At 35.0% G+C, this 25,964-nt stretch overlaps 1 protein-coding gene across 3 annotated transcripts in view; it reads right to left on the bottom strand.

The window, feature by feature from the left end:
• LOC149533963 (MADS-box transcription factor 23-like) overlaps positions 1-25,964 on the bottom strand; it is a 160,271-nt gene that overhangs the window by 35,893 nt on the left and 98,414 nt on the right. Inside the window, exons 4-5 of one of the 3 annotated variants that reach the window (XM_089803889.1) lie at positions 19,287-19,347; positions 19,088-19,187 (exon numbers count right to left, since the gene is read on the bottom strand). The exons of the other annotated variants lie outside the window; for them this stretch is intronic. Coding sequence (XP_089660015.1) covers positions 19,088-19,187; positions 19,287-19,347 — 161 coding nt within the window. The remainder of the gene's footprint in view (positions 1-19,087; positions 19,188-19,286; positions 19,348-25,964) is intronic. 3 annotated transcript variants of the gene reach the window in all.

Raw genomic sequence — 25,964 nt, 5'->3', positions numbered from 1 at the left:
GATGTCTTTTAAGTTGACCATGTAGGGGTGGTATCCAAAGATATAATAGGCCTTATAAAGGTATTAATTTTTGGGTTTGGTATTAAGATGTGTGGGAAAAAAGTTGGAATAGATTTTGAAATGCTTTAAGGCATTTCAGAACTACATACTTTTCTAATTGCCACTTTTTGGTAGACCATGATCTAGCACATGTCTGCCTAAAATTAAAATCCACTACAACCTCTTGAGGAGCTCTCATAATATTGATAACTAGGTGGAGTCTGAAAGACTGATCACCCTTTTCACAAAAGTGATTGTAGAATAAGTAACTCGAGTCATGTGAAGTAGTTGTATCTTTGGAGGAAGGGATCTATACTAATGAAACACTTCCCATTTTAAAGATGCCATGAGCAATCTGAGGGATATATTATGCTTAATAATATGGTGTAACATGTAGGTATTAGCTAAGTCAATGATATGCTCAACAAGGGTTTTTTCCATCCTTGTTAATTAATTTTAGCTAAATATTCTGAATAATTAGAGGGTATGGCATCCTAGTTGAGATTGGCAGCTGGAGGAATGATTCAGATCCTAGAATTTTAACTCAAAAGTTTATTGTAACAATAGGTGTTTTATTTGAGGCCAATATTACACTTTATGAGCATGATGAAGCCTTATATCTAAAATGTGCACCTAGGAGAGAGATCAATTATCCTAGATAACAAGTTGTTATGGATATTTTGATAGGTCTATGACTCATTTACTTAATCTAACTAGAATCAATGATGGATAGTTCTGATGGGTGATCTAGAAAACTGAATAGCTGATTTGTAATTTAGAACTGTAACAACTCTTAGGGCAAGTCTAACTATCATGATATTAAATTTTCCAATACTCAAAACAATCTCCAAGAGTTTGGGCCAACTCTGTATGAATAAGGGAGGATAGTGTTAGTGTAAATAATTAATTATTATTACACTTAAGTTTATTTAGGTTAATGCATTATTTTATTATTTATTAGTTAGACACCTAGGAGTATGCATACTCATCTAAGTTTTCCTATTGACAACACTAGAGTTAGCAGTTCTAATTTAGCACATGGTGTTTACAACATAAGAGTTTGCATATTTATCTGAGTTATCATGTAGACAACATAGTTGTTCGCACTCTAATTAAGCACATGGTGTCTACAACATCTTTTTACATGACACACCTATGTAAGCTTATCCTCTCATCATTGCACTAAATTTTGTGCTCAATGGAGGATAATCCACTCTTAGTGGACATGTGCTTAGTTGTGAGTCTTATCACTTTGTTGACTCCTAGTCAATCTAGTGGTCTTTATATACAAGAATTTCTAGTGTGTATTTACAACAATTCATTTTCATATTGTTATTTTGATCATACTTTATTGGTCCATATTGTGCTAGTGCTTGAGCCTCTTGATCTTGTGTGATTTTTCCCTAAGGAAAATTCTTACATGGTATCAGACTTGAGGGAGTGTCATTTCATAGCCATTGGAGACCATTTTTTGCCTCACCTCTTGGGGGACCTTGATTCACATTTAGAGTATCTGTAGCTACTGGGAGAATCTAAAGCCAAAGCAAACATCACCATTGCATCCAAAGCATCAATTCAGTGAATTTTGACTATAAATTTGCCTACCCTAAGCCATAGTCAAATTTGAGACAATTTTTTTTGCATATCAGCACCCAAAGGTCTGATTTGCGAATTTGTTATGATCATTTTTAGATCTGTATTTAATTTCTGACTTTGCAATTTTTGAAATTTCTCTGCAAATTTTTTATTTTCTCTGGAACTTAGAAACATTTTTTTGCAGAAACTGGCTGGTCAAATTTCGGCACCCATAGAATATTCAATCATAATCTAGCATATTCTATTTATAATCGGTAGTTTCAACTTCCACAAACTAGTGAAACAAACCCACAGTACCAACTTCATAAACTTTAATGACTCTCTAAGCCATTTTTAATTTGTGTGAGCTCTGGCATTTATTTTCCCACAGTATTCACCACATGATGAATGTAGGACTAAAGTCCCAGACCCACCGTTGGTGCTCTGCCTCTCCTCCACAAGTGTCACCGCTTCCACTAACCCCAAACTCAATTGCCACTAAAATTCTCTAGTCACCATTCGTTCAGTTTCTAGTGCCACGATTCCATAGAACCATTCTCCACACTAGCATCCAACATGGCACCCTGTCACCCCTTCCTAGTTGACATAGTCACTAAGACAACTCAGCCTGCCACATCAGCATCAACTATGACACAATCACTATCCATGTGTGCTACCAAATAATCGACCATGACATCTACCAAGTCAATTGTACAGATTGACACATCAGCTATACAGATTGACACATCCTCTGTATGACCTGATAAATCATTGACCGTACTACCATGTCAGCCAGGCTGGCCTTTTTTGTTGACATCAGCTTTTCATGAGCCTAAATTTGATGCCTATTTGACCCTCATAAACAAGCCAGATTACGTTTCCATATAGACCATTTGGACATCAAATTTAACATAGTGTTTGCCTGATCAGACCCCTCTCCATATATAGTTTTGATTTGACACTCCAACTTCAAGAGGCCATATCTCAGTCATCCAGAATTCAAATCAGCTGTAGTTTTTTTTTTTTTTTTGGCTAAAATTTCCTAACATTTTTAGTAGTCAATATTATTTTCTACTTTTGATGCAAGGATTTGTAAGCAATTTTAGTTTTTGGTGATTGTACCTATCCAGTCCTACATTTTGCAACTTCAAATGCTCCATACGGGCTCATCTGGACACATTTTCAGGTTTTGTTTTTTTTGAAAGTGCTTAATTTTGTGTCTACTTTCTAGATCTATAATCAGATTATAGGCTTGTGTAGATAGAAATACCACTTTCAAAAATAGGTCCTTTTTTGCATTGTATTGTTTTGATAAAACATAAAAATTGTTGTACATCTAAGCTACATTGCTAAGTACCATATTTTAACTCCAAAAGGAGGTTGTAAACAGAAAAATCAAAAGCCCACTTTTGTTCATTTTGACAAGTGGCCTATTGTAAATACACTACATATAAAGTGTCAAAAGCATCATTTTTAGGGGGGTTCTTTGATTGAGTGAATTAGGGGGGGGCGGTGCATCTTGTGGTCTTGTGCCTCTCTTTCTCTCTTATGCTCTTTTAATTATTTGTATCATGGGTTCACCTCAAACTCCACTTTTAACTTCACACAATTATACTACATGGAAAGATATTGTATGGAGTTACCTAATGGAAAAAGGTTTAAATCTATATGTTTATGGTACAATTGTAAGACCCACTGATTCTAATGCACAAGTTGATTGGCAAGTGAAAGACAACCAGGCTTTAGGAATTATTAAGAATTGTGTTGATAGAGATCTCTTCTTCCACATTTCTAGCTGTAAGGATGCCAAGGGTTCTTGGGAGAAACATGAAGGGATGTATGGTAAGGTGGATGAAGAAAAGGGATTCCAAATTGAGTATGATCTACTTCTATTGGATCCTAAGAATTTTGACACAATTCAAGACTATGTCAACAAAGCCAATGAATTGAGAGCACTACTTAAGGATTGTGGTAATCCCATGAAGGATGATAGATTGATTCATTACATCTTGAAGAGGCTACCTTTAGAGTATGCATCTTTTGTTTTGGGTTACAACACTCAGAGGTTGACCATGAGAACTGCATTCACTAAGTGTTCATTTGTTGCATTTGTAGAAATGTTGATGTTGGAACAATCCAAGTTGATAGATATGGGAATTCTCAAGTCATCCAACTCTATGACATTGGTGGAAATAACAAATCAATTTAACAGATAACTCAATATGGAGGTGGAAATAAAGTTGACTTCCTTCCTAATTTGGTAATGGTGGGAAATCTTAGGGATGATTCATTGGTTGCAGTGGGTAAAGTTAATCATGACACAAGGCTTAATTCTTTCTCTCACTTTGTGCCTAAGTCTCCTTCATATGCCTTGTTGACACATTCATAATCACAAAGTAAATTATGGCATGAGTGGTATGGACATCTTTCCTTACACTATCTTCATCAACTTAGCTCAAAAAATATGGTCAAAGGTCTACCTATAATCAACTTTTCTAAGTGTGCATGTTCAACTTGTTCTATGGATATGCATCTAGAAGAAAAGTATGAAAAAGTGAAGTCTAGGAGAGAATTAGTTGTTCTTGAGTTGGTTCACATTGTTTTAGTAGGCCCTTTTGTAGTGACATTAGTTAGCAAGGGTAACTATATTCTCACTTTCATTGATGAATTTTCACGCTACACATGGGTCTACTTTCTTAATCACAAGAATGAAGTGTTTGTTAAGTTTCTAGTCTTCAAGAGTCATGTTGAGAAGCAATGAAGTAAGGTCATCAAGGTTCTTCGTATGGCCAATGAAAGTAGATATGTTAACTCAAGACTTAGAGACTTTTGTGAACTTGAGGGTAACAATCTTCAGAATTTAGTTACATTTAGTCCACAAAAGACAAGTGTTGCAGCAATGAGGATTAGAACTCTTAAGTCAATGGCAAGTTGTATGATTCAAGCTAAGTCTCTTAATCCATCACTTGAAGTAGAAGGTATAAGTAGTTCCAATCACATCCTTAATAAGTCTCCTTATAATTTCTTAGATGGAATGACTCCTTTTAAGGCATGGTGAAGAAGAAAACTAGTTGTGAATAACTTCAAAGTTTTTGGTTGTCTACTATGGGCATATATCTTCAAGGGAATGCAAGGCACCACCACCATGACCTTGTACTTTTATTTGATATTATGAAAATCTTAAGGAATATAGACTTATGGATCCTAAGACTCATGAGATATTCGTAGTGAGGAATTTTCACTTTGAGGAAAGTTCACCTAGCCTATCCTCTTATCCTCTCCATACTTCATACATTTTGGAAACTAGTAGTGACAATAGTGATAATGATTCAACAAGTTCAAATATGGGGGATCCTATTGATAGATGTAGGATGAGGTCACAACATCAGAAAACTCCACATGCATAGATTGCTACAGTAATAGGTCCATGTAATTCAGTACAGTTGTGTACACCTTGTCTTCTAGTTCTAGAATTAGGGGATGACTACATAATAGATATTTTAGGCTTGTTTGTGGAGTCGTATTTAGCAAATTTGGGAGACATTATTGATGATATACATCTTCTATTTGATGAAGAAGATCCTTCTTTAGTTGTTGCGAGGGAACACTCTAACCCTCTTGTCCATTCTCTACATGATCAGTCTTACAAGGTTGATATGATTGTGGATCCTTATGTATAGTAGTTGCAAGAGGTCTTTTTATGATTCAAGGAGACAATTGGTTCTTTGGGATATGCACCTATAACATTGTTTCTTCCTAAAGGGAGGAACATTATTTAGAAGTCGTGATTAGCTTCTACATTCATCTTTGAGCAGCTATCACTGATTGACATTCTATATTTGGGGTCAGGGGGGGTAACTTGTCTCCTTTCTTCTTTTATTTCTTCTCTCTTATGTTGGGGGGAGGGGGGGGGCAAGGGGACTTTTTCCTCGTGGCGTTTTGTCCTTCTCATACTTCTCTATTGTATATACATGATGTATTGTGTAATGGGGGGGTCTTAATTACTCCATCCATCCATGCATCTTGTTTTTTCATCTCTCTTCTTGGGGGAGGTTTTTTCCCATGAGGTTTTCCCTCTTTCTCCATTTTCAGAGAGATTGCATTGCATTTGTACATGGGTACCTAACATGGCCTAGTAGCTGGGACACATCATGCATTTTCATTCTAGCTTTCATAAGCTTAAGTGCATTCCCCTAAGTTGCACTTAAGGGGGAGTGTTAGTGTAAATAATTTATTATTTTTACACTATACTTAAGTTTACCTAGGTTAATGCATTATTTTATTATTTATTAGTTAGACACCTAGGAGTATGCATACTCATATGAGTCATCTTGTTGTCAACACAAGAGTTAGCAACTCTAATTTAGCACATGGTGTTTACAACATAAGAGCTTGCATATTTATCTGAGTTGTCATGTAGAAAACATAGTTGTTTGCACTCTAATTAAGTACATGGTGTCTACATGAGAAGAACCTCCTTATAGCAATATCGTGAGAATGCTCGAAATAACAGAATACAAAGTGATAGCAGAACTCAGAATAAATCTACTGATCGCAGGCCACTTCGAGGGGGTAACCTCCTTTGAGCAAGCTCAATACAATAAATTCGTCCGTGCCCATCAAGGGCCTCAACCTATTCTTATATACTGGGTACGATCTAGAAAAGTAATACTACCTATGCATGTGGGATAATAAAATAAACTCACGGGACGACTTACAAAGCATATGCGTCCAACAACTCTACTGTAACAAAATAAACAGAAGGAACACACAGGTTCCTAACACTACAACATCTTTTTATGTGACACACCTATGTAAGCTTATCCTCTCATCATCACACTAACTTCTATGCTCAATGGAGGATAATCCACTCTTAGTGGACATGTGCTTGGTTGTGAGTCTTATCACTTTGCTGACTCCTAGTCAATCTAGAGGCCTTTATATACAGGCACTTCTAGTGTGTATGCACAAAAATTCATTTTCATATTATTATTCTGATCATACTTTATTCCAGTCTATATTGTGCTAGTGCTTGAGCTTCTTGATCTTGGGTGATTTTTCTGTAAAGCAAATTCTTATAGCTAGTAACATACGAAACAAGAAATAAAATTAACTAGGGGTGATGTGCCAAATCATTTACCTACTTACTACAACATTTTCAATAAATTGTACAACCTTAACCTTCAAATGCATTTTTTTGCTATAATTTGTCATAGTACACCACCACCCCTTCATTTTAAAAATAATATCATAGAGACAAGATCCTATGCACAAATATATTTTTTACAAAATTTTGTGCATGCATCTTTAAAGTTTGGGGGGAAAAAAGTATTCACAGATACCTATTCATCTATCAACTTCTAATAACTTAACATTCATGCAACAAATTTTTACCTTGACTGCTTTCAACTGATAGAGCTAGTTTTCAACATGATCCATTACAAAAAATAATTTTAACACAAAAATATAACAGGGTTATAGGATAATGAACTCTCAAATTGACATACACCATTAACTTATTCAATATTAACCAAAACTAAAAAGACTCTATAGAGAATAGTCAAATTTGAATCCACATAAAACTAACAAAAAATAAAATTTGAAAGTATCAAAATATATAATTGAACATCCAAAATCAAATAACCATCTAGTTTAATTATCAGTCTTTTTTTCCAGCACATAATAAAACCTCAAACAAGATTAAAAATACTAAAATCCCAAAATTGCAATAAGAAAGATTTTTTTTTCCGACCAAAATCTTCCCAAGGTCAAACATTACTTGGAGAAATCATGATATGAGTTCATTGAAGGAACTATTATAACATTATCACATGATAACGTTTCTCTTCTCAACATGTTTCTAGGCAAAATGAAAAAACTAGTATCCACAATCACTAGTAAGACCTAGGGCTCCTAGATTATTTTATCTTGCAGTGGTACTAGACACACCACTAGGTGAATAATAGGACTAATATAGTCCTAGGGTGAGGTATATTAAGGTGAGAAAGCGTCTTAAGGTCTAAGTTGCTCATAGTCGCTCAATGAGGTCAAATTGAGCATCTTTTTATTTGGTAGGGTAGAGTGGTCACATGAGTGTTTTTAGGACCTTATTACATTTTTTTCATCCTATTGATTCTCTTGGAAAGGTTTGGCAACCTTGGGGGAAAGTTGAGGTTCAAACACTAAAAAATACAAAAATTGCTCAAAATTAGTCAATGTTGTCATTGACAACATTGAAAACTTTTTGTTGCATTCGAGAAAATTTTCAGTTGGAGCTTGGTAATTGTTTGGAGCAATTGGGACTAGTGTTGGGATGCATTTACAAGTTCATCATTGACATTTTGGAAGGGTTGGAATTTTGAGCAATCCTAGTGTGTACAGACTGAACAACAAGTGTTTAGTAATAGTTGTATGCTTTTTAAGATCTTGGTACTTTAATGGATTAGATTGGAATTTTTATTGTTTGAAGAGATAGAAGAGATTGATTTGTGATTCTTTAGACTGTTAGTTTATGTTTTTGTGAGGTTTTAGTTGCTTGTACAAATTACTTTGGTTTTTGATTACCTGTTGTTCTGAATCCAGTATTGGAGGAAGATGGAGTCATAACTTCCTCTCCTATCGTAGGATCTATATGGCCTCTTGGGAATGAGGAGATGACTCCTTGTACATGTTGTATAGTGAAGGATGGCCCCTAGAAATTTGAGGAAGTGTTTTTAAGGTAATGCCCTAGGCGAGCCAATGTTGCATGGCTAGGGATCACAGTCTATAACAGAGGTGTTTGGTGTGGTTGAATGTTTGAGATACTTCAACCAGAGCTTGGAATGTGTTGGAGGATGTTGTAATGAAGCCCCAACATCAATAGGAGTCATTGAGGGAATTTATATTGAAGGAAAAACAATATTTTTTTCAGAGAGCCTGTTAAACTCTTAAACCATTGGTTTTAGGCTTAATTTGTGGTCGTACTATACAGACAATTTGAGAATCCTAGACTACGAAAATATTTGAGTTCTCTAAAATGGGTGTCTATATCAGTGATTTATTTGACCCCTTGTTAAGGACTTTTGCAAGTTATTTGGGATTTTCTTCATTAGGAGGGTTAATTGCTTTTAGCCCTATTCCAAGCATTTTGGTGAAATCTTGCATGATTTTTTGAAATCAATTAGGGTTTCAAGTGTGATTGTGGTTGTGAACCTTGGAGAGAATGAAAAGGCTTTCCTAGATGACCATTCATCCATTAGGGTGTAATTTGAGAATTTGGAGTTGATTGTAGTATAGGGAAGTTGTTATTCCTACTAATTGGTGTTCACTAATTAAATGACTTAGAACCTCTTACTTAGGATCTTAAGAAGAATAGGTTAATAAAAACCCTATTAAGTAGGAGAAAGGCCTAAGGTGACCCTTAAGAAAGCTAGGGTTGGAGGAAAATTGGTTATCACATCAGAGCGGTATCAGAGTAAGTTAAAGAGTTGGGAAGAAGGTGTATGTTTGTAGCTATTGGAGATTCAGTAGGTGAGTAGAGTATGGTGACTAATGCAAAGATAGTTAAGGAAGTTGATGAGAAAAAGGAGAAGAACAAACTCATTGAAGTAGCCTTGGAAAAGGTTAAGACAAAGTTTGATGAAGTCGCCAATGGAGCAAAGAAGGAAGAAGAAGATAGGAGAAGGGTAAGTTAAATCTTATGTTTAGAAGGGTATTGGTCAAGCAACCAGCTCTTGATGAGCCTAAGCATAGGAGAGCTCTATTTAGGATTACATGCAATATCTTTTTAGGATTAACCTCTGATAGAAATAATAGTTACATGCAAATATAACCGATATCAAAAAATAATAGATCACACAAAAGAGAACACAAGACACGAAGATTTAATGTGGTTCACCTAATCCCTAGGTTACATCCACCAACATCAAGTCCAATATTATCATTATCTAGTGATTAAAATCCACAATCCCTTATAGCTCAATATACCACAAGAAGCTACAATATCACCATTACATTATGAAATCAAATAAGTTACTCAATGTGAATCCATACAAGGTAACTTGGCTCGACAAAGACTTTGCAATGTCTAAGAGATCCTTGAAGATGGATCAAGAGAAGGTTGTTGTTATCCTCAACTGGCCACCACCTACTAAATCCAATGAGGTAAGAATTTTTCATGGTTTAGCCCATTTTTATAGGAAATTCATTAGGAATTTTAATGGCATATGTGAACCTTTGCTAGATACCATAAAGGGTGGGGTCAATTCTAAGTTCAAGTGGACTTTAGAAGTACAAATATGTCGTCCAAAATGTTAAAGAAGCAAGTAGTTTCCCAACCAATTTTACAATTGCCTAGTTTTGAGAAACTTTTAATCATAGAATATGATGCAAGTGGCATAGCAGTAGGGGGAGTGTTAAGCTTAGCAGGTAGGCTAGTAGCCTTCTTTAGTGAAAAACTTAATGACCCCAAAAAGAAGTATTCATCCTATGATCTAGAAGTCTATTCCCTAGTTCAGTCTCTTAGTAAGTGGAGACACTACCTATTACCCAAGGAATTTTTTGTGTTTATAGACAATAAAGTTCTTAGCTATATCAAAACTAAGGAAAAGTTGGGTAATAGGCACTTGAGGTGGATGGAGTACTTGCAAGCTTTCAACTTCACAATCAAGCATAACAAAGTGCAAATGAACAAGGTGGAAGATGTACTAAATAGGATATTGTTAACAATCCAAGACATTCAATTGCATAGCATTAGAATAGAGAGTTTCAATATTCTCTATAAGAAGGATGAAGACTTCGCAGAGGCATTTAAGGTATGTTTTGATTTTGAGAACCATTTCTATAGTAAGTTCTCTAAATTTACCTTACAAAATTGATTTCTATTTAAGGGTAACCAGTTATGTGTATCAAGGGGTTTAATAAAGGAGAACATAATATCAAAAAAGAAAAATGGAAGTCTAAGTGGACACTTTGGTGTGAGCAAAACCCTAGAACTAGTCCAAAGGTTTTATTATTGGCCTAAACTAGTCAGAGATGTGATTAGGTATGTAGGAAAATACATGGTATGTATCAAAGATAAAGGAGGAATGAGTAATACAGGTCTTGATTAGGCCCTACCAGTCCTAAATAAGCCATGCGAGTGTGTGAGCATGGATTTCATAGTAGGACTACCCAAGACAGAATAGGGTTATGACAATGTCTATGTAGTTGTTGACAAGTTCAACAAGATGGGGCACTTCATTCCATGTAAGACTACCAATGATGCAAGCCACATTGTAAATTAGTTCTTTAAAGAGGTTGTGAGGATTCGTGGACTTCCATTGAGCATAGTTTTAGATAGGGATGTAAAATTGATCAGTCACTTTCGAAAGAATTTATGGAGTAGACTTTGTACTAACCTTTCCTTTGGTTCAACCTAACATCCCCAAATAGATGGTTAGACTAAGGTGGTCAATTGGGCGCTAGGCAATCTCTTGAGGTGCCTGACTAAGTTGCATTGGTAAACATGGAATGTAATCATTCCCCAAGTAGAGTATGCCTACAATGATAGTAGGAATAGAACCACAGGAAAAAGTCCCTTTGAACTTGTGTAGGAAATGCATCAAAGGGGTGTAGGTGAGTTGAGAGATCTTGGAGGAGTGGAGCATAGAAGTGGACATTCTAAATAGTTTTCTCAAACTATGAAAGAAATCCATGATCAAGTCAAGAAGACTTAGCTAAAACCATGAAATAAATCCATTAGCAAGGTCTAAGTTGCTCATAATTGCTCAATAAGGTCAAATTGAGCATCTTTTTGTTTAGTAGGTAGAGTGGTCATGAGTGTTTTTAGCTGCTTCATACATGCTTTTCTTCCATTTGATGCTCTTGGAAAGGTTTGAAAACCTTTGGAGCAAGTTTGATGGGTTGGGATGCGTTTATAGGGTCATCCTCAACGTTTTGCCAAGGTTGGAAGCTTGAGAAATCCTGGTGTGTACAAACTGAACAGCAAGTGTTTAGTCATAGTTTTGTGTTTTTGAAGATCTTGGTACTTAATCGGATTACAATAGGAATTTCTATTGTTTGAAGAGTTAGAATAGATTGATTATTGATTCTGTACAGTGCTATTTTGTCTTTTTGTGAGGTTTTAGTTGCCTGTACAAATTATTTTGGTTTTTTATTGCCTATTGTTCTAAATCCAATATTGGAGCAAGATGGAGTCATAACTCCCTCTCCCACTCTAGGATTTGCATAGACTCTTGGGAATGGGGATATGACTCCTTTTGCATGTTTGACAATGAAGGAAAGGCCCTAGAAATTTGAGGAATTTTTTTTAAGGTGATGCCCTTGGTGAGCTAGAGCTACATGGCTAGGGATCACAATCTATAGCAGAGGTGTTTGGAGTGGTTGAATGTTTGAGATACTTCAACCAGAGCTTCGAATGTGTTGGAAGATGTTGTGGTGAAGCTCCAAACTCAATGGGAGGCATTGAGGGAAGTTTTATGGAAGGAAAAACAATCTTTTTACCGGATAACCTGTTAAACCCTTAAAACCTGTGGTTTTAGGTTTAATTTGTGGTCATACTATATGGATAGGTTGATAATCCTAGACAAAAAAATATTTGACTCCTCTAAAAAGAGAATCTATATCAGTGGTTTATTTGACCCCTTTTTATGGAATTTTGCAAGTTATCTGGGATATTCCTCATTAGTAGGGCTAATTTCTTGTAGCCCTGTTTGAAGTATTTTTGTGAAATCTTGCATGAATTTTGGAAATTGATTAAGGTTTCAAGTGTGATTGTGGTTGTGAACCTTGGAGAGATTCAAAAGTCCTTCCTAAATGACCATTCATCCATTGGAGTTTCATTTGAGCATTTGGATTTAATTTTAGTATTGGGGAGTTTTCATTCCTACTAATATGTGTGCACTAGTTGAATAGCTTAAGACCTCATATTTAGGATCCTAAGAAGAATAGGGTAACTAGAAACACTATTAGGTTAGACAAAGGCCTAAGATGACCCTAGAGGAAGCAAGGGTTGGAGAAAGACTAGTTGTCACATCATTTAAAGATCAACCTAATTCAACTAGGACAGTTTTCCATAAGATGCTAAACTAACCATGCAACTTGTTGTTTTTCACAATGTGATGTGAAGTGTTCCATTGTAGAAAATCTCCTACACCCAAATAAAAATTTCTCAAAGAAAAGAAGCTATCTCAAGCCAATTTAATTAATGTAAGTATGTGTTGAGTGGTCATTTGCATGATGCTAATGATAGAAATTCTAACAAATTTCTTTCTTGAAAAGTTAATCAATGACCAACTCCAAGTTTCTGGTTGAATTTTTTTCAACCTGTTGGTAACTCAATCAAAGATAAGTGTTTGTATTCGCAATGAGGCCTTTTCTGGTATCTACCAATTCTACACAACTTTTATAAAGAAAATATATTTTTACATATTTTCTATTTTATTATGAATGCAACTATATGAATTCCTATTTTAATGACATAATTCAAAAGAAAATGATGAAGATAGAGTAACGAGATATTTAAAGAAAATTCCTAAAAGCAAAATTCCTAATGAACATAAGGCAAAGTAAGAACACATCTATGAATTAACTTATCATCAATTGGAGCTTTAATTAAAACTGAAATATGTTTCACGATTCATCAAATCATCCATCCATAGGAAGTGTGTGCACATGAGAGAAAATGCTATGTAAGAACAATAGTGATCCTTTCTAGAATTTTTCACAATAATAAAATTTCTTAACTTAAAGAAAACATAAGAATTAAAAGATCACCACATTTATAACAACATAATAAAACCATTAGCTTCATTACTATTCATGAGCCTAAATTCACAAAAATAACACTAGCAAGATTTACGACACTCAGAATGAGAGCACCAAAAGCATTAATTATTGGATCCAACTATTGGCCTAGAGTACATATTATATTCATATATTTATAAGAAACCCCCTCCTATTTTTGAGTTAGGAGTGAGATCTCTTCTAATGTAAACACTATGCTAAAAACTAATAAAATAAAGCTAATTATATACAAACCGACTCTCTAAATGTTGCTAAGTAGGTATTCACCCTTTTTTATATCAATTAATTGGTGCAAAAGCCTTTACATCACTTAAAGCAATAAAAGAATAAGAATATAATAAGATAGAAGTGATGAGTTGATCTAGGAATCGCTGGAAGTTTTAAAAATGGAAGCTTGGCCTTCTCTAGGTGTTTCTAGGAGTTGAACTATTGTTAAAATGTGTTTTCGGTGCATGGAATTCTCAAAAGTAGCAACTGACAGTTAACTCCTAGCCCACTACTTAAAATTCAAAATTGTTAGTGCACCTCTTAATTTGTTGCATTTTTTATAAAGCACACCTATTGAAAAGTACACCTTTGGATGACAAGAAAAAAATTCTCAAAATTTCTACAAGTGTTGAAACTCAATTTCTAGCATCTTGATTTTCTTCCCTCTGGACTAAAATGATTTCTTGATGTGATATTCTGAACTTTTGGATTATAGTAGTGATATTTTGTGTTTTCAAAAAATCCAAGGACTCATACCTATTATGCATGACTTGGCAGTAATTACTAATCTCTAACCTATTATCCAAAAAAATTTCCAACCTACAATCTAACTTTAGTAATGCTTCTTTTGTTTTGAAGATTTGTCTAATATCATCATTGGATAAAGCTTCCTCAAATAATGCTCTTAAATATTGTACTACTATTTCTACCAAAGATAGATGAGTTCTTGACTCATCCACAAAAAATTCTAAATTAGAGGCATTATAGTAATTATCCACTTCCACAAATGCCTTTGAGCTTTATTCTTTATTTCATGAATATCCTTATATAACCCTACCATAACTTTTTTGTCAGTTGATACCTTCTCTATCCAATCATCTATTTTATCTAATTTCTCTATTGTATGTATCTCCATCGACATCAATACATTTTTCTTTTGATGGTCTTCATTGCTTCCAAATCATTGGCTCATCTATGTACTTCATCCGTCAACCCAAAATCATGGTTTATTACTGTAACCAATTTGTTGCCATTATTTTGGATGCTCTGTAGAAGGTTCAAATCATCCTGAATTATATGTACCCCTCTCTCTACCTTCAAAACTATGACACCACCTTTTGCAAGCATCCAAAAATGAATCACTTTCCTTTGTGACTTAACCTCACTCTTTCTTCTCTAGAGAAGCCCCTAGAGAAACCTCTAGATGGTCAGAGTCAATCGAGCCTACTATTTTATTTACATATCATGTTAGTAGCTCTTTCTTCTTTTTTAGTACGAAAAATCTCTAACTCACCTTGATCCTAGTGTGTAAACACTTTCTTGAGGCATGTGGTGATTAGAACCTTTATTGTATCAACTATGGGCTTTCCTAACACTATCTCCTACATATAATATTCTTTTGGAGACACTTCCTCAATATCAGTGTGATGAGGTGGAATGGCACTGTGTGCCATCAAATATTCATTCTGATTATTCATAATAAAATCCAATATCTTAGCATCACTTTTGATGTGTTTTGGTACCTTGATTTTATTTATCAACTCCTTTAGACTCTCCTCTTATGTGAACTCCATATATCTCCCTTTTTATGTTAAAGCCTCCCTTTTTAACCATGCCAAAGTAGTTCCCATGGGGTACATGTACTAAGAATATGATGTAGGTTATGAAGCTGGTCCTTTCCCTTTATCACCTTGTTTTGGAGTCTTGGGTAAAAGCACAAACCTGTGTCACATTTTATAAAGAAACGTGATATCAGAATGTGACAGTTCAACATTACTGACAAAAAAAATGGTATTTGTGTTTACAATATGAAGATGATGTAGACTAATGAAATGTGTAGAATTGGATGAATTTTATGCCTATAATCTTTATAATTTTTTTGAGTAGGAATTTTTTTATTTTATTTTATTTTGAAGTCCCTTTTTTAACTGTAAAAAATACAGGGTGTAGTTCTCGTCAAACAAGTATACGCAAATCATATTTTGTTGTTTTCATTTGAAAATATCTTATAGATGACATGTATAGCTAGTGCACAAAAAAATATATAATTATGTTTGATGTATATTTTCTTTGTTATAAGTACCCAAGTTTGACCTTATCAGAAAACAACAATTTTTTCCTCCCGTCAATACTTTCTTATCAAATCTATATGTTCTAGAAAAAAAATTACATATTCATGAAGAGGATTCTCTCCTCTAGAGATAAATATAATTTTTAAATTTTTTGATATGATTTACTATTTTTTTTCCTTTTTTGAGGGAGCATCTTCTGAAATGTTGAAATATTGACTTAAAATACTTTGAGATTATAGCATATTATAACTAATCAAAACACTCAAAAATTTATATAATGATGATGTTGAATCTGAGATCTATAAAAGGGTCTTTTTAGTTTTTGAAAAAAATTGAGTTTTGATAGAGAAATGAGATTTGACCAAAATAGGTTTTGGTATCACAAACGGTGGCACAGATCTGTGCTTTTACCCTCTTCCCTTGTCATGGGAGGCCTACAGATTGAGCTTTTATTTTTACTTGTGTCAAGGACCTAGTCTCTACTCTAGGAGGAACTTTTTCTTCCTTGATAACTTGTCCTTCTTATGATACTTCATCTATGTGTAACTGGGCATACTCAACTTCCTCCATTGTCTAGCTTTCTGGCTCTATTACTAGAGGAGGTATAACAACTAGTTCTTGTTTTTGCTAAGGAGGGATAGATTGAAGGTCTTGTGATAGTTTGGGAGGTATGCCAAGTGGCCCTTATGGTAAGGGAGGCACCTATTCCAAATATTCTCCTAGTGACTAAAGGGCATCCTGTATATTTCCTCCTACCATTTCTGCACCTAATAACATGAGGTCAAAGTCTGAAACATTGAAGACATCGATCCATTCTCCTCCCATCTCCACTATCTATATTTCTTGTTCCTTATCGAAGGCTTCTATCTAAATTTGTTGTTCTAGGATGGAAGGTGTTGTTTAGTTAAAACTCTTCCTCCTTTCTTCTTTTGTAGCTCTTCTTGAATGGGTTCTCCTATTGAGTGGGATATACCTAGTCTTCTCCCTCTCTTCCTCATCTTGAGCCTCAGGTATGGTCTCTATAACCTAAGGTGTTGAAGTACTCTTCTTCTTTAACTTACTCCTTTTCTCTCCCACCACCATCATCTCAGTTCATGGTCTCTTTGGTACTAATGGGGTGTCCTCTACAGGGGTTGTTCGGGCTTCTTTCTCCTTAGGTTAAGCTCGTTCTTGTTGGGTTGGTTATGTATGAGCATGTTCTTATTAGGTTCTTTCTTGAGTAATGCTTCTCCTCTTTTTTCTCTCTACCCTCTCTTTCTGGAAGTACTCCACTTTCCACTTGTCTTGATGTACTATCTCAGGAATTACGGGTGACTTGGAAACATATATAAGAACTATAACCTTCATTCCTTTACTCTTCTTTGGTTAGGCTATGGCTTGTAAAGTAAAAGCTTAGGGAATTATATCTAAGAGAAAAGGTTTAATTTCCTAACACACTCCCTAGTTAATTGTATAACATGTCGAGCCCTATGATGGATATCATAATTCTCCTCTCGATAGATCTCTGGATTCCTAATGGTTGACTCATAGATCTTTTCCCTACTCTATAGTGGGTCCAATAAATCATGAGTGTCCTTGTTCCACACTTTTAGAGGTAACTCCAAATTAAGAAGCTTTTGTGCAAGTTGTAGACTCATCCTATGATAGTCCCTAATCTACACATCATAGTCATCTACATAGTTCATCTAGTGATCTTCAATTACCCACTCTGGTATGAATTTTTTCCCTACAAGACGTACCATACCAATATTGTTGAAGTAGGGGCTACCTGATGTATAATCATCTAACGATTATTGATCCCATTTAGAGTTGAAAGTGGCTATGTCTACACCTTGTCATAAGTTGAGGTTAGTTGCCCTGCTATCTCCAATAGTAAGAATCTTCCTGATGGATAAGGAGGGAGCATTCTCAGGCACATAAGAGTACTAACTACCCGAATATAATAGAATGTGTTAAACTAAATGCAGTAAGCATCGATTTGTGATATGAGTTTCCACTTGTACTAACATTCTCTTAGCATAGTCTCCATCGACAACCTAAATGATAGAAAAGATGAATCCATCATTAACTGATATCTATTTGAGCCTTTTAAAAGGAAGCCTCTTCTTGACAATTTGGTGGTAGACTATGTACAACCATGCATTTTCATCTTGCATACTCCCTCTTTTAACCAAACTAGAATAATGTGTTGGCCTTGCAGCTAGGAGGTTCAAAACATAGGAGTATTGAAAAAATAGAATAGTAGTAAAAATGACGAGAAGAAAGAACATTCAACTTGTTATTCTATTGAATAATAGATTCCTATTTATACAATAGCTTGACTCAATAATATTCCTAAAAGACTACTGATTAGATTGACAACAAACTACTTCATGATTGGCAACACACACATAAACTTGACACTAACTAAAACTTATAGACACCTAACTCAACACATCTATAAGAAGAGCTTGATTCAAACTAGAACTCTTTGACTCACACCTAAACTTAACTTGTGTTGCTAGGAAATCAACAAGGTTTGCCACATGTCCAACAATTATTTATTGACTAGTTGGAACATTAAATCTAACACTCCCACTTAATGTGAAAACTAAAGGAAACACTATGTAGAAGTTATATTTTGAGAATATGTCATAGATGAGTAAGACTTTCTCATAGTTATGCAGTTATCATCTAGCTTCGAAACACCATTGGATACACCATATCCACATGAAATCTCTCATAACGATGCCAAGCTTCGAAACTTTCAGATCTCCCTGAACTATTGGACACACCATCTCCATATGAAATGCCTCATAGCCCTTATAAAGGTATAGCTTCTCCATTCCTATAGTACCTCAAACTATTCAAGCATCCATCTAGACTCTACCACATCTTTTCCTATTTTTCAAAGCATTGATATCTTCAAAATGAAATAAATTCTTCACTGAACTTGTAATCATCTAGTGGTTCTTCTCTTGGCCTAATCCTCTTAACAACTTTTTCTCTAACAGACATAATTTAATACCAAGATAGGTAGCCAATATCGTTGATCATGTATCATTAGGTCATGTTGAACTTCCCACCAATTCGGCTCAATGGTGACCTGGCGATGAGGTACTTCCCTTGTACTAGTTCTCTTGCGTATGAATCATTCTCCCTATACCAACAGTTTTCCATGTCATAAGTAATTTATAAATATTGATCCACCCTTGGTAGATTTAAGACCACCTTGATATTTAGTTGCCTCATAACTAACACAATTTCTCTTTTTACACTTTTGACCACCTTCTCTAATATTATGTAGTAGTTTGTTAGAGACATTATTAGTTTACATGACTAGACATATACCCAATGTGAAGCCACATTTACTTGACCACTCTAGATTAATTGATTAATTTAGCTTAGAATAATATACAATAATATTGTACCTTTATTGATCGAATGTTATGCAAACCACCTTCCAACATTTGTTCTAGTGTTTGTAAATCTTTTAGAGTTAACTCTCGGAGGTCCTCTCCATCCATATGCCTATGTAAAACCAACAAAAAAAACTTAGGTTAAAGAAAATTGTTTTTATACGATAAAAGGTAAGTTCATGATATTTAATAATGTCTTCTTATGCTTTACCTTAACATCTGGTTGATGTTTTCTTTTTCTTGTTTCATCCTTCCAAAATCTTGATTATCAAGCCGAAAGTAATTGCAAAAAATTAGTAAAATCTTAAAGGCTCATATACTTTGTAATTTTACATGAAATATTATGTTAGGATTTCTATTACATATCAATATAAAGATATTAAATTCAAATAAAAGGAATCAAAATTATATTGTAGTTTAAATTATTGATATAACATGATAATAAAAAGTTATGCTATTACATAATGAAGAATAAAAGATTTGATTTGATAATATTAAAAAATATTATTTTTTATATAAATTATTATAATAAGTATAATGTATAATTTTATTGTATTTATTATTTTGATGTAATTAACTAATCATTCTTACCCAATTTTAGTCCTATTAAGCTATGGATTTGTGGGGTGTCACTCTTGATTATCAAACAATTTTTTTTCAAGGGTTGTTGATCTGTTTTAGCTTCTACTAAATTTAGCCACTAAAGCTGTTTTGGAGAAAAAATAATAATTTAAATCATGAGGCTAATTTTCAGTTATGCTAAATATTTTTAAAGAGGTCTTTTCTAGACTTGGCTCCATTAGGGATAATTGGGAAAATGAAATATCACATGGTCAAATCCGTACTTTATGTTGAAAAGTTCATCTTGGAGTTTGAGGGCACTTAGCATGAAATGAGAGAGTTTTTTTGTGTTATAATGTTGAACTAGTCTGCAAAGCCTTCATCGCAGGATGAAACTAGTTGATGTTCTATTCCAGAATTTTAAGGCCACATGTCCATGGAAGTTGAGAGGCTGGAACCTTCAAATTTGTAGGAAGTTTCAAAGATAAGTAATTGTTATCAGACGCCTAATATAACGGTCATTCTCTAACTTCCAGGTCTGTGCTGTACTTTTATTGGGTAGTTGGTTTGTTCTTTCTAGTCTGCTCCATCTTGGCTCATGGCGGGGTTTATGAAGCTCCATTTATTCTCACTTCATACAATATTTTTGATCATACATTCAAGAGTTTTGTTCGACTAAATATTGTTTTGAAATTTATTATCTTTGTTGCTATAAGAATTTTTATGACAAACCACACTGTCAATGGAAGGATAAGTTTTGTAAGCGACAAAAGCCATTAGCAAACTAGACAAATGACAGGCATTGAGTGCCAATGCATATTATTGAAGTGAAAAGCATAAAAAGACAATCATGTTGACATTTTTTTGATAACATGTGTGTATCCATAGTAATAAATGTGAATAAATTAAAATAAAATAAAATTACAACTTAAAATTTTCACTCGGAACCCTAATAAATCGAGTGGCTGGAGAGTATCGAGTGAGCTTGGAAAATGAAGAACAACTCAGCACCAATGGCTACCGAGTGAGCTCGGTAGTGTGGATGCCGAGTGAACTCAGTAGCCACAGGAGGGTGGAGCTCGGTAGAAGAGGAACAACTCGACACCAATAGATGCCGAGTGAGCTCAGTCACCATTGCAAGGTGAAGCTCGGTAGAAGAAGGTGCCCAGTAAACTCGGCGAAAACTATAGAGATAAAAACTTCAAACAAAGACAAGACCGAGAGAAGACTTATGACATGAATATTTTCACCATTAAAACCAAACATCCAAAGCTTGAAACAATCAACAATAACCTTCTTAAATGAAACAAATTAGGGAAGAGCAATGGATTCAAGTATGCCTCCTGATTTCTATTCAACTTTGATTAAATCATTACAAAATCTAGGAGCATTTGGCTTCAACTAGAAAACCCTAAAATACCCCTAAAACTTTAAACAACTTCAAACTTCAAAACTTTAAACTTGCAGCTCCAAAGGCTGCATACAATAATGCCCGGAGCAATCACTGCCTCAACAGGTCGAATCAAACAAACAATAAACTTATAGAATGACCAGAGAAGAAACATGTGCATTTACAGGCACGAAATGAACTTCCTTCTCTCTCTGCACTCTGACGACTAGATCTACTAATCACTTCTTTTCTCTCTGCAACTTCTAATCTTCTCTGCTCCACTGAACTTAAACTTCTACTGACTGAATGAGAGAGAGACATACTTTTTGTCTTTGAAAAAATATTTTCCCCCTCTTTTCTAAATTTGAAAAGTCACCTACAATCCATCAGGGGTGGTAGGTGGCTGTTTGGCTCCAGGGGCAAATGTCAACTACAATTAATATTTAAAAAATAAAATGACAGCTTTCTCAATTTACAGTAGAATTCTGCATCCATATTACAAAATGACAGATACATGGCTGCCATGATAATAATGAAGCAATAATAATGAGAGACCTAGAAAGCTCTTATTGAGACAATACAGAAAGATGGAGCTCCTATCAAATGTAAACTTTGAAACATGAGGGACATTTGATATACACAAATAAGGATAGAAAACTTAAATTACACAAAATAAATATGGTGAATGAATATAAAACCAATGTGAAGCATGGACATACAAATGCATCATGCTAAACTACTATTATAAAGAACCATTTGACCTTGGAGAATGAAGCAAACTTTAGAAGATTGCTATGTACCCAGAAGAAAGAACTCACAAGTGTTCATGTGGGCACTTCATGAGCAAGTACACTACATTTTTGTGAAAAAATAAAATCACAACCCTAGAATTTCCCTCGACAACAACTACTGTCGAGTGAAAATTTTTCTTGGCACATGAAGGTGCCAAGAGGCAATTTTTCTCAACACTAATGGACGCCAAGTTGCAAGAGGGTGTCAAGTAAGCTCGGCACAAGAGGAAGCCGAGTGAACTTGGCAAAGAAAGGGCAACTCGGCAAAATAGTATGCCGAGTGAGCTTGATAGCCACTACAAAGTGGTACTTGGTAGAAGAGGATGCCAAGAGAGCTCGGTAACAACTATAGAGAGGAAACTCAATCTAAAACTAGACCAAGTGAGCAAAATGACAAACTGCCATTAAAATGCAGAGAGTTGAAGGAAGAAGATTTCAACAAAGAACTTCTCAAATGTAAAACAAGAAATAATGAATAAGAGAAGAACAACAAAGATATGTATGTCTTCTTGTTTGCTTTCTTTCTATTCAAATATGATAAAACTATTACAAAATCTGGGAGCATTCGGCTTCAACCAGAAAACTCTAAAATCTTCAAACTAGTAAAACCTAAAATTTTAATTTGTAGCTCTAATGGCTACATACAACAATCCCTCTAGCAATCACTACTTCACAGGAAAAATCCAATAAACAACAAACTTACAAAATGATAAGAGGAAACACATCCAATTGTAGACATGAGAACAAACTTCCTTTTCTCTTCTGTACTCTGATGATTAGATCTGATAATCGATTTCTTTTTCTTCCTTCTCTGCTTTGCAACTCTTTTAACTCTATCAACTGGTGAACCATGTGAATGAATCAATAAACATTCATTTTGTCTCCCTTTAAAATCATTTTCCCCTCTTTTCCAAATTTGAAACTCACCTATCGAGCATTAATATTTATGATGTGGTTAGGGTGGTAGATGGCCATTTGGCTCTAGAGGCAAACATCTATCTGCATTTAATATTTCAACACTCCCCCTTTGTCCCAAGCCAAAAAAAACAAGGATCACTGTTGATCCACATCAACTACACCAAGACTCTCTCTTAGGTGTAAAAAAGTTCCAATTCCTAATGACTTGTAAAAATGTATGCTAGCTGTTGCATAGATTTGCAAAATTCCATTTTGATATCTCCATTCTCCACCAACTCTCTGATGAAGTGATATCTGATCACAATATGCTTGCTTCTACCATGGAAGATTAGATTCTTGGACAATGCAATTGATGAGATGTTGTCACAATAAATTGTGTTTCCATCCTCTTGCCTTTCATTCAAATCTACCAAGATTCTCCTTAACCAAATAGCTTGATATGTTGTTGAATTTGCTGCTATGTATTCAACCTCTGCTATAGATTGAGCAACAATAGGTTGCTTCTTGGATGCCCATGAAATTGTACCCGATCACATATGAAACATGTATCCAGAAGTGTTCTTCCTATCATCTAAACTTCCAACCCAATCACTATCTATATAACCCACCAACTTGAAATCATTTACTGTATTATACAAAATTCCAAATCCCTTGGTACCATTCATAGACCTTAGGATACCTTTTCCTTCTTGCTAAAGGGAATCCTTTGGCATTTCCATAAATCTAGAAATTAGACTTACTGCATGCATTATGTTGGGCCAAGTTGTAGTCAAATACATCAAACTTCCAACCATACTCTTGTATAGTGTTGGATTCATACTTTTGCTGCAATCTTCCTTGCTCAACTTCAGACCTACTAGTATTGGTGTTCGGGCTACCTTATTGTTCTACATTTTAAATCTCTCCAAGATCTTCCTTGCATACTTTTCTTGAAAGATAAAGATGGCATCATGCATTTTTTTTACTTCTATGCCTAGAAAGTACTTCAAGAGACCTAGCTCTGTCATTTCAAATTCATTTTTCATGGCAACTTTGAACTCACCAATTAGGAAATTATCATTTCGAGTGAAAATTAAATCATCTACATACAAAACAACAATCAACACATTACCATTTGTTGCCTTGATGTAAAGTGTAGGCTCCCCATCACTTTTTCTCAAGCTGTTGCTCATCAAATATGAGTCAATCCTATTGTACAATGCCCTTGGGGCTTGCTTGAGCCCATATAGAGCTCTCTTTAATCTATACACTTTGTGTTCTTCACTTGCAACTTCATAATTAGGTGGTTGCTCCACATAAACTTCTTCCTTCAATACACCATTTAGGAAGGTAGACTTCACATCCATTTGATTTACCTAGCATTTGTGTTAGGTTGCAATTGCTATGATAGCACGCACGGTTTCCATTCTTGCAGGTGGGGCATATGTCTCATCATAATCTCTATCATACTGTTGCTTGTACCCCTTGACCACTAAACGTGACTTATGCCTATCTATTTTTCCTTCAGTATTGCACTTAGTCTTATACACCCATTTCACTCAAATTACTTGTTTCTTGGGTGGCAATGTAGTTAACCCCCATGTCTCATTTCTTTCAATAGCATCTATTTCCTCATCCATGGCATTACACCATTTCTCTTCATTCACAGCTTCCTCAAAATAAATTGGGTCACTATGAGAAAATAGTACAAAATTTACATTCTCATCATAATATTTTCCATACCTTTCTTCTTAGTATATCTCCCTTAGACTTCTAGTCTTTTTTGGCAATAGGGAGGTGAGAGTGGGATTTGAATTTTCAGTATTGTTGCTGCTACTATTTTACATACTAGCTCGAGGTTGTCTTGATGTGCTTGGAGTTGTTGCTCAACATGTTAAGGGTTGCTTCCCTTTTTGCGTTTATCTGCAATCCATGTTTGTTGCTCCATCTTCTTGCTGATCACCAATGTCATCTTCTTCCTCCTAAATAGTAGGCACTTTACTTGAAGTGCTTGAGGATTCATCTACCAAGCCATTCCATGATTGATTTTCAAGAAATTCCACATCTCTTGAAATAATTATCTTCTTGTTAATTGGATCATACAATCTATAAGCCTTTGATTTTGAGCTATACCCTATGAAGATGCACTTCAGACCTTTGTCATCCAGCGTTTTCCTTTTCTCTTTTGGCACATGTGCATATGCTACACATCCAAACACTCTCAAGTGCTCAACAATCCATTTGTTCCTTGACCAAGCCTCAAGAGGTATCTTTTCGCGAACTGATATTGTAGGACACCTATTGATCAAATATACTACTATTGCCACAACTTCTCCCTAATATTCAATTGGGAGCCCTTTATCTTTCATCATGCTTCTAGCCATTTCAACAATGGTCTTGTTCTTTCTCTCAGCCACTCCATTCTGCTGCGAAGTATAGCTGGCTATAAGCTCTTTTCTTATTCCATTTTTCCTGCCAAAATTTACAAACATATTGGAGGTATTCTCCCCTCTTCTATCTGATCTAAGGACCTTAACATAGTGTCCACATTCTTTTTCAGCCAGGGCTTAAATTCTACAAATTTGTTAAATGCTTCAGATTTATTCTTTAACAAATACACCTATGTCCTACAACTAAAACCATCTATCAATGTCATAAAATAAGTACTCCCCCCAATAGGAGTAGTTTGCATAGAGCCTACCAAATCAAAATGCACCAATTCTAATGGTGCTCTAGCCATTCTAGAATTTCTACAATTATAGGGAAGCCTATGTTGCTTACCAAATATGCAAGCCTCTTACTTGTCATATGAATCTACAATGCTTGGAAAACTATTTACCATTCTTTTCTTGGACAACAAATTTAAACTAGCAAAGCCAAGATGTCCATACCTGAGATGCCAAAGCTTGGAGGGGTCCTCAATCATGCTTCTAAGAGCTGACTTCTGGTTTACTACTATATGCATGCTTGGGAGGTGTAGCATTGACTTGAGAAGAGAAACATGTCTCTATTCTCAATGGGAACATCCGGCTCTTTATCATTTGGACTGTTGCAAGTAATCTATTAATCACATTCTTCTCATGAATGACACACTTGTCATTTTCCATCAGAACTTTGTATCCATTTTGAATGAGTTATCCATCACTCATCAAGTTGTGCTTCATACTAGGGGAAAAATACAGATTTTGTATCTCCTTCTTCTCACCTTGCTTGGTGTGGACCATGACATATCCTTTGCCCACTATGGGAA

The sequence above is a fragment of the Cupressus sempervirens genome, chromosome 10 (genome assembly GCF_028749045.1).
Source record: "Cupressus sempervirens isolate cs-2001-9-10 chromosome 10, ASM2874904v1, whole genome shotgun sequence".
Taxonomy (NCBI): domain Eukaryota; kingdom Viridiplantae; phylum Streptophyta; class Pinopsida; order Cupressales; family Cupressaceae; genus Cupressus; species Cupressus sempervirens.
Note: the sequence above shows the minus strand (reverse complement) of the source record. Positions and strands in the feature narration are given on the sequence as shown.